Source organism: Tachyglossus aculeatus, chromosome 14, assembly GCF_015852505.1.
Source record: "Tachyglossus aculeatus isolate mTacAcu1 chromosome 14, mTacAcu1.pri, whole genome shotgun sequence".
NCBI classification, from domain to species: domain Eukaryota; kingdom Metazoa; phylum Chordata; class Mammalia; order Monotremata; family Tachyglossidae; genus Tachyglossus; species Tachyglossus aculeatus.
Window position 1 is genome coordinate 188,008 of NC_052079.1, and position 10,189 is coordinate 198,196.

The 10,189-nt window shown below is 55.1% G+C and overlaps 1 protein-coding gene across 1 annotated transcript; it reads right to left on the reverse strand.

The window, feature by feature from the left end:
• Window positions 1-7,565: 7,565 nt before the first annotated feature.
• SIX6 (SIX homeobox 6) lies at window positions 7,566-8,893 on the reverse strand. The gene is made up of 2 exons (XM_038756686.1): window positions 8,322-8,893; window positions 7,566-7,737 (listed from the first exon to the last, which is right to left on the reverse strand). The coding sequence occupies exons 1-2, from the start codon at window positions 8,891-8,893 to the stop codon at window positions 7,566-7,568; spliced, it is 744 nt and encodes a 247-aa protein (XP_038612614.1).
• Between the last annotated feature and the right edge of the window lie 1,296 nt (window positions 8,894-10,189).

Below are 10,189 nucleotides of genomic sequence, written 5' to 3' on the forward strand. Positions count from 1 at the left end.
GGGGTTCTCCAAGGGTGACTGGAAACTGGAGGTGTCGGAATACTGTGGCCCCTTGCTTCCCATGGAATCTCTGCTGGTGATGGAAAGGTGGGTAATATTGGTGTTGGGTAGGGGCAGGGGGAAGAGGACAAGGAAATGGGTCCTGGGAGAAGTAAGAACAATAGGCTCCTCCTCTTTCCCTCCCCCGACCTAAGGATACAGGCACCGGCACCCATGGAGTGAGCCTTTAAACCAATATGAACACCTCCCTGCCCTAGCCTTGCAGAACTGCTCCCTTGAGATGGTTCCCCCAGCTCACAGCTCAACGTGTGGCTGTCAACACTAGGAGCCAGCAAGGCCCAGGGAAAAAGGCTCAGAGCTGAGAGTCAGGTGACCCTGGCCTGCTAGAAGACCCTGGGCAAGTCACTTGCTCTCTCTGGGCCCTGGTTTCATCATCTAAAAATGGGGACTTAAAATGATAAAATAATAATAATAGGTATTTACTATGCACCAAGGACTGAATTAAGCACTGGGGTAGATATAACATTATCAGGTTGGACACAGTCCCTGTCCAATATGGGGCTCACAATCCAAGTCAGAGGGAGTTGAAGCAGCAACTCTACTACTTACCGGCTGCCTGACTTCATTTTTTGATGCCTCACGTCTTTCACCTGTGAAGTAGGGATTCAATATCTGTCCTCCCTCCTACTGTTCTCCCCAAGAGAGACTTGATTATCTTGTATCTACCCCCAGCACTTAATACAGTGCTTGGACTAGAGTAAGTGCTTAGAAAATACCTCAATTACTATTATTAAAATTTAATACCCATTTTACAGATGAGGAAACTGAGGCACAGAGAAGGGAAGTGAGTTGCCCAAGTTCACACAGCAGACAAGTGACAGAGCTGGGATTAGAAACCAGGTCCTCTGACTCTCAGGCTCATGTTCTTTCCACTAGGCCACATTAGATACCTGTTATTGTTAACTGATATTAGGCAGAGACTGTGTAATCTGATTATCTTGTATTTACTCCAGCATTTAGCCTAGTTCTTGGTACTGAGGAAGCATTCATAAATACCATAATAAGTACTATAATATAATATCACCCATTAGTTAATGCCTCAACTCCCCCAAGATCACATTTTCCCCCAGCTCATACTCTTGACTATCCTAAAGTCACATGACTTTCTCTCACCATCAACTCTTTCACCTCCTCCCACTGAGGCTGTGAGCCCCATGTGGTACAAGGACTGTGTCCAACCTGATTTATCAGGTAGACATCCCAGTGCTTAGTGCAGTGCTTGCCACATTAATAAATGCCATCATCATCATCATCAGTATCATCATCATCATCATTTTCCACCTCCAACTCTTTGCTCTCATCATTCCCCAAAACTGAAACTTCTATCTAAATCTGTCAGACTTCAGAGCTTTCTTAAATTCTGAGTCTCACTGTACCTCTATCTCATCTATCTCACCACCGACCTCTTGCCTACAACCTGGCCTCTGGCCTGGAACACCCTCTCTTTTCATAGCCAACAGACAATTGCTCTCCCCAACTTCAAAGCCTTATTGAAGGCATGTCTCTTCCAAGAGGCCTTCCCTGACTAAGCCTTCATTTCCTCTTTTCCCATTCCCTTCTGTGTCTCCCTGATTTGCTCCCTTTATTCATCTCCCCAGCCCCACAGCACTTTTGTACATATCCATAATTTATTTATTCATATTAATGTTTGTCTCCCCATCTAGGCTGCAAGCTCGCTGTGGGCAGGAAATGTGTCTGTTATATTGTTGTGTTGTACACTTCCAAGCTCTTAGTACAGAGCCCTACACACGGTTAAGTTCACATATAAATACAATTGATTGAATGATTGTGTCCTCTAGGGAGTCTCCCCTGATTAATTCCTAATAACCCCACAACCACCTTTAGGACTTATGTATTTTTTACACCCTCAGCACTTTATAACTCCCTCTGCACTTTGGCCCGTATTTAATTGTGCATTTAATAATTCATTCTGATTTATTTTGATATTGCATCCTGGCACAATCATTCCATTCATTCTCCTCCCAATCAGTTCTCCTTCCTCGTGTTTGTAAATATGTGTTGACATCTGTTATATCTGCCTCTCTCATTAGATTGGAGTCCCCGTGGATAGGCAATGTGTGTTTTGTTTCCTCTGTGCTTTCAGAAATGCTTAGCACAGTGTATTGTGTTCAGTAGACCAATCAATCAAGAGTTTTTACTGGGTGGCTGGGGGAAGCATTTGGGAGGACACGATTCCTGCCCTCAAGGAGGTAGCAGTCTAATGAGGGAGACAGATAAATAAATTCTAGGAAGGAGGAAATCATATATGCAAGTGAAATGATCAGGGGAGGAAATAGCCAAGTACTTAGATGCCATGGAGGCGCTCAAGTGGAAGTTGAGGGAAAATAGGTGGAGAGATGAGGGATTAATCAGGGAAGACCGTCTAGTGAAGGTGTGAATTCAGAAGGGTCTGTTGATGTGAAAGGTGGGGCGAGCTTCTGACAGAAGAGAGAGTGGTGTGAGAGAAAGGAGAGTGAGGGTCAGCTGGAAAGGAACGAAGCAAGCGACCTGGGTGAAGTGGGAAGGGAGAGAGAATAAGTGAGTAATGAGCAGAGAACTGATTGCCTATAAGCAGATGTTCAGGAGTTTCTGTTTGCTGAAGAGGACTCCTCCGCTTCCTCCTCCTCTTCCTCCTCCTCCTTGACTGGCTCTCCTGGGGCTGAGCAGTAAAAAGAGTCAGGGCTGTAGCCTCCGGGCCTACCCTAAACTTGGCCCAAGTTGGTCCCCTTCTTTTTCACCCTCTTCCTCTGAGAGACTGGGCTAGAAGTGGGAGCCCTCCTTCCCCTTGCCCTTCCCCGACCAGCTGCTGACCAGTTGGCTGAAGGCTTAGGGGGGCTGGGCTCGGCCCAGCAGAGAGTGACCCGTGGAGGAGTGTTTGCTGACTTCAGCCGGAAACTTGGGTGAAAGGTCTGGACCAGCCCGGCGCCGTGCTCCCGCTCCCGGCCTTGGGACGAGGGCATTTCTGCCTCCTCCGTGGAGCTCCCCACGGAGTGGCCTCTGCTCCTCACCGGGCTGTGGAACTGGTCAGGGGGTGTGTGTGTCCGTGAGTGTGCATGTGTGCGACTACGTGGGTGCCTGCGTGTCTCTGTATATAATAATAATAACAACAGTAATAGTAGTTAAGTTATTTGTTAAGCGCTTACGTGGGGCTCACAGTCTTAACCCCCATTTTACAGAGAGGCAACTGCTCTCCCCACGTTCAAAGCCTTATTGAGGCACAGAGCATTTAAGTGGCTCGCCCAAGGTCACACAGCAGGCAAGTGGCGGAGGGAGCCTGGATTATCATCATCATCATCAATCGTATTTATTGAGCGCTTACTATGTGCAGAGCACTGTACTAAGCGCTTGGGAAGTACAAATTGGCAACATATAGAGACAGTCCCTACCCAACAGTGGGCTCACAGTCTAAAAGGGGAAGACAGAGAACAAAACCAAACATACCAACAAAATAAAATAAATAGAATAGATATGTACAACTAAAATAAATAAATAGAGTAATAAATATGTACAAACATATGTACATATATACACGTGCTGTGGGGAAGGGAAGGAGGTAAGAAGGGGGGAATGGAGAGGGGGACGAGGGGGAGAGGAAGGAAGGGGCTCAGTCTGGGAAGGCCAGAACCCACGTCCTCTGGGCTGTTGCCACTAAGCCAAGCTGCTTCTCCTAAGTGTATCTGGGGTTCTCCCTCCCTTCCTTCTGCCCCTGCCCTGCCCCCGCCCTTTCCTCTCCCCCTCCTCTCACCCCTGCCCTCCCTCCCTCCCTGGGCCCCCTCCCCCCTCGGCGGACCCTCAGCCATTCAGACTCACAAAACCCCTCGGCGCCCCCTTTTGTGCCGGAGAGAGCTCGAGACCCCATCATTAGCCCTGATTACCCTGAGCAGCCTGACAGGCTCCCAGCCCGCTTCCCAGGCTTCCCATTCACCGCCTCCCGGGGCTGCCCCGCCGCACAAAGAAGCGGAAATGTTCCCCCTCCCCAGCCTCCCCCCCTTCGCCCTCCAGCCTCCTCCCCAAGACCCCCCCTCCCCAGCCAGTCCTGAATGGGGGGAAAGCCTGTCTCTCTCCTCCGCCCTCCCCATTCACGTCCTCTTTGGATACAATATTTTTTCCCCTTTGTTGAAAGTGGAGAGAGAGCGGGGAGGTCAAGGCAGACTTTGACCGGGCTCTTCCCCTGTCATTTGTTTAATGTAAATAAAGTGGCGGGGGCGGGAGGGGGCTCCCTGCTGCCGGCCCGGATTCTGCTAATAGGGGGAGGGGGACCAGGGGAGGGGAAGCCCTTCGGGTGCGAAGGAAAACGGAATGGGCCCGGCGGGGAACGGGATGGAGAGCCGGCTCCGGGAATCCCCGGTCCCCAGGGTTCCTTGTTGGAGGCCAGCGAAAAGGCGGAAAAGAGGCCGCTCCCCGGGAAACCGAGGCCGGGAGGAGGGAGGCCCAGCTAGTAGCCCCGACAGCTAACGGAGGGCTCAGCCTAGCCCTCGGCCAGGGCCGGGGGTGCCCCTCACCCTGGGGCGATTCGGCCTAATTGAGGGGTTCGGGATTAGCATGGAGAGCCCTAATGGGTTCTGAGGGAGTCGTCATCATCATCATCATCATCAATCGTATTTATTGAGCGCTTACTATGTGCAGAGCACTGTACTAAGCGCTTGGGAAGTACAAATTGGCAACATATAGAGACAGTCCCTACCCAACAGTGGGCTCACAGTCTAAAAGTCGAGACAGCCCTCTGGCTCTCCGATTCACGTAGACTCCGGGCATCCTCCTTTCCTTTAAAAACGCCCGGTTTGCTGCGAGAGAGGTGACTTTAGGAAACGGGATTGATAGGGAATGCTTGCTTCGAAAGAGCTCCTTCGGGAGACCCAGAGTCAGGGGGAGTTTAGGCTACACTCCCTAGGGCGAATGTTTGCGCCACTTTACAGGGAAGAAAGACCTTCCCTCGCGTCATGGATTTCCCCCCTTTTCCCCCTTCAACTTTATTTTTCGGGGAATTGAAAATTATTCGAACGCCTTGCAGCCTTTCTCTCATCGCCTACCGGAACCTTTCTGCTTCTTCTGACAAACCCTGGCTTGCGCTCCTGGGTGTCTTTTAAGGGCTCCGTGATTCCTCCGGGATCCGGTGGATGTCTCGTGGCCGGGCGGGGAAGCCCCGCGAAGCCAGGAGCCTGGGCTCAGAGACGAGGGGTCCCCGCAGAGTCCTCTGCGGGTGGATCCGGGGGTCTTAGAGACCCTGGAAATCCCGAGGGTTCCTCGTTCAAGTGCGGCACTAGCAGCATTTCGAGAAAGCCCCGAAGTCCGAGGGGAAGGTCCCGGCGCAACTATCTAGAGACCGGGAATAACGGCCATCTAAAACGGAGACAACACAACAACGTTTACTTAGGGAAGAGCCATGGTTAACCCACCACAACCTCCCTTTCGTCCTCCTCGCCCTCCCCTCTTATTCCCAGCTCCCTTTCCCCCCACGCACATATGGATTCGGGTGGATTCGGGTGGAGATGGATGGCTTCGGATCCCACCTCCTTTCCATCCACGGTTTGCAGTCAGGTCCGAAGACGAAAGGACAGAAAACTCCATGGAAGCATTCTGCCATTTGCTTTCCGTCCTCCGCCCATGCCCCAAGAAAATTCCGGCTTGCTTGTTTCATAACACTTCTCCCGAAACAAGCCGGCAATCTGCTTAGGCAGAAGGCATCTTCTGAGGACAGAGGAGCAAATGCAGTGAGGCCCACAGACAAAAAAAGCACAGCTCAAGTGATTTAAAGATCAATGTCAAACGGTATATGCAATCCTTTTGGCTGGGAAAAGCTTAGCTGCTCTTGGGTCTGCGCTGGTCTCTTTAGAGCAGCGGCGTCGGGGTGGTTTTCGTTTTGGTGTGCTGCGGAAGGCAGAAATAAGGATTTTCGGGTGAGGGGGCTGACAGCCAGCTACCCAACGTGATGAGGCTCTCAAGGTCCTGCCTCCTGTAATCGCATTGCCTTGAAATTTGGGGGTGACCCTCGCACCCCCGGAGCCAGACAAGGAATTTCGATCGGTCGAATTTGTCTCTGGACTGTTAGCTCCCGGTGGGCAGGGGACGTGTCTACCGACTCTGTTATATCGTACTCTCCCAAGCGCTCAGCATAGTGCTCTGCCCACAGTAAACGCTCAATAAATTCAAGTTCTCCTACGCCTATTTCTCCCCGTCGACCGTTCCCACGAAGGCGAACCCCTGGGCGTTGGTCCTTCCCGGGGCCTCTCAATCAATCAATCAATCAATCATATTTATTGAGCGCTTACTATGTGCAGAGCACTGTACTAAGCGCTTGGGAAGTACAAATTGGCAACATATACCTCAAAACCTCAAAACATATATCTCAAAACCTTTCTTTCAAAGCTTCGTCCATTTTACCTCCCCATTCCCGCGCCTCTTTTCTTTTTCCCTCCCGGGGCCAGCGTGTCCGGATGGAGGCTGGAAGCCGAGGCGGGTAGAGATGCCGAATTTGAACTAAGGAAAACGAAGACGGAGTCCTTTCTCCCTCCCCTCCTTGTTTATTCCCTAACATTAGGTTGGTAAACCGCTCCCGCGTGGGCGGGATGCGCTGGGGAGTTTTTCTGTTTTCCGCGAAATTACCTAGGGTCCTAAACTCGCTGCCAGGCGGTGAAGGGAGGAGAGGAAGAAGAGAGGGATTTTTTTTGTTTGTTTCTCTTTTTCCCCTTTAAGAAAACACACATCTTCCCCACCCCTAGAAGCAAACTCTTTGTCTCCGGGAATCTAGAGTGGGTCTCCTCCCCGAAGCGAGTCTCAGAGGTAGCCTCTTCCTGGCCGTTAGAGTGGCAAACCCCGACTGAGCTGCGCCTCCGACTTGACGAATTTGCAGACAGATCCCCTAGCTAAGACCGGTTGCTCACCAGGTTATTTTATTGTTTTCGCTTCTCCATACAGAACTGGTCCTGCGCTAGTCAGCGCATATGCTTTACAGATAAGTCACCTGCGCACACAGAAACAACAAGCCAAAAAAAAAAAAAAAAGAAAGTAGAAAACTCTACCATGGTCATCCCTTAAATAAGTAAATCAACATCATATATATGTTAAAAAAAACCCGAAAGCAAAAAAAAAAACAACCGAACAGCGTCTTTTCCACACGAAATACCCACGAGAGATACAGGGCAGGCGCTCAGACGTGTTTGCAACTTGGCATTGGCGATCTGGAGGCAAAATCCTTTTTTTTTTTTAGGGGATGTGACCAAGGCGCGGGACCTGGTTCTCCCGGTTCTGGAAAGGAGAGGCCGCCGGGCTTCGGTGGAACGGCATCTCCCACCCAGGCTGCTGCAAGGGGCGGCCAGGATTGGAACGGGGCCCCGATAAGAAGCAGCCGAGGCCTCGTCTCGACGCAGGCCGCGGACGCCAGGCACTGTGATTTCTTGGACTCTCCTTCCCTTTTCCCCTCTTGCGATTTGCTCTTGTCTTCGAAGGTGACTCGATCTCTGCGCTCGCCATTGCGGGTGGGGGGCGGGAGGGCGACCGGGGCCGGCTCAGATGTCACACTCGCTGTCGCTGGATGTGATGGAAATGGCCGAGGTGGCGGCTTTGCTGGCGGGGCTGGCTGCGGGGCTGGCTGCGGGGCCCAGCGGCTCCCCGGAGACCTCCTCCTCGGCCGGCAGCGAACGCACCTGCGAGCCCTGAGACAGGACCTGCTGCTGGAGCCTGCGGGGAAGGCCCGGTTCCCGCCCCCGAGAGGCCGCGGGGGTCAGCCTTGGCCTCGTCCAACCTCGGCCGGTCCCGTCCCGGAGTCCCGCACGCCCAGAGGAAGCCGGGGCAGAAATCCCCTCTCCTCTTTCCCGCGCCTCCGCTGTGCGGGACCCGAGGGAGGGGGCAACGCACCTCCAAACCGGGACAACCCCCCGCGCCGCCGGTGACCCCCCAAATGACCCCTTCCCCGACTCTTCGGGCCCGGGACGGCGAGCCCTGGAGGTCCGGGGGAGGAAGAGGCTCTGGGGCTTTGCCCCCTCAGGGATCCCACCAACTGTGAGCCCACCGTTGGGTAGGGACCGTCTCTATATGTTGCCAACTTGTACTTCCCAAGCGCTTAGTATAGTGCTCTGCACACAGTAAGCGCTCAATAAATACGATTGATTGATTGATTGATTGATTGATTGATCTATCTCCTCCATCCCCGTCCCACGCCCTGATGTAAGATCCGCTCAGAGCGTGAGGCGACGACCCCCGCCCCCCGCAACGCCCCCCACTCCCTCCACCTCCCCAGCTCCGGCCGCCCCCCTCCTACCCACCTGTTTTTGGCGGCCGCTGCCCTGTCCCTCTGCCTGCGGTTTTTGAACCAGTTGCCCACCTGCGTGGGGGTGAGTCCCGTGGCCTGCGCCAGTTCTCTCTTTTTGCTGGGGTTGGGGTAGGGGTCCTGCAAGTACCACTCCCGCAGCAAGTGCCGCGTGCGCTCCTTGAAGCAGTGCGTCTTCTGCTCGCCGTCCCAGATGGTGCGGGGCAGCGGGAACTTCTTCCGCACGCGGTACTTGTCCACGGGCCCCAGCGGCCGGCCCCGCAGCTTCTCGGCCTCCTGGTAGTGCGCCTCCAGCCACAGCGCCTGCAGCTTGGCGTGCGACTCCTTGGTGAACTTGTGGCTCTCCAGGATGTGGTAGAGCTCCCGGTAGTTGCCGCCGTGGAAGGCCACGATGGCCCGGGAGCGCAGCACCGACTCGTTCTTGTTCAGGGCCTCGCAGGCCGCGGGCGCCACGGGCAGCGACCAGAGGAAGCGGCCCAGCCGCTCCACGTCGCCGCTCTCCTCCAGGGTCTCGCAGACCCCGGCTACCTGCTGGGGGCTGAAGTTCAGGATGGGCAGCTGGAACATCGGGGCGCCGGGCCTCCTCTTCGCCCCCGGGCCGCCGGAGCCGAGAGAGCGGGCGAGGCGAGGTCTCAAGCCCGGCGGGGAGCCCGGCGGGGGCAGGCGGAGGACCGGTTGGGGGGGGAGGGGGGGAGGATGAGGATGCGGAGGCCGAGCAGGGCCCCCGGGCGCGGGCTGGTCCTGGCGGCGGCGGGCAGTGGCCGGGCCGGGCCGGGCCGGGCCGGGCCGGGGGGCGCACGGGGGGCGGGCTGCCCGAAGAGCCGGGATCAGCGGCTGCGGCGGCAACCGGCTTGCGATTGGACTTGCCCATCCGGCCCCCCGGCTGCCATGGAGACCCCCCTGTCCGTCACTGTCAGCCTCTGCCAATCACGGCGGCGAGGCACCGGCCCGCACGTTTCAGCACCTCCCCGAGCTCGACAGCGCCCGGCGCGCCCCGCACCGCGCTTCGCCCGCCTCCCCGGGTTTCCATTCTTTCGGTCGGGGCGGGGGCGGGGGCGGGGCCCAACCCCAGACCCCCACCCCCCAATCAATCAATCAATCGCATTTATTGAGCGCTTACTATGTGCAGAGCACTGTACTAAGCGCTTGGGAAGTACAAATTGGCAACACATAGAGACAGTCCCTACCCAACAGTGGGCTCACAGTCTAAAAGGGGGAGACAGAGAACAGAACCAAACATACCAACAAAATAAAATAAATAGGATAGAAATGTACAAGTAAAATAAATAAAGAGTAATAAATATGTACAACCATATATACATATATACAGGTGCTGTGGGGAAGGGAAGGAGGTAAGATGGGGGGATGGAGAGGGGGCCGAGGGGGAGAGGAAGGAAGGGGCTCAGTCTGGGAAGGCCTCCTGGAGGAGGTGAGCTCTCAGCAGGGCCTTGAAGGGAGGAAGAGAGCTGGCTTGGCGGAGGGGCAGAGGGATTGGGGGCATTCCAGGCCCGGGGGATGACGTGGGCCGGGGGTCGGCGGCGGGACAGGCGAGAACGAGGTACGGTGAGGAGATTAGCGGTGGAGGAGCGGAGGTTGCGGGCTGGGCCGTAGAGGGAGAGAAGGGAGGTGAGGTAGGAGGGGGCGAGGTGATGGACAGCCTTGAAGCCCAGGGTGAGGAGTTTCTGCCTGATGCGCAGATTGATTGGTAGCCACTGGTACCCAGGGAGACCCGGGACCGGCCCCTCGGGGCGCCCTGCTGCGGGACTCTCGGGTCGGGAGAAGCCCGGACCGGCGAGGACAAAGGAGGCCAAACAAGGCCCCGACATCCGGAGCAAAAGGGGGGCAAAACACCGCCACGGCACG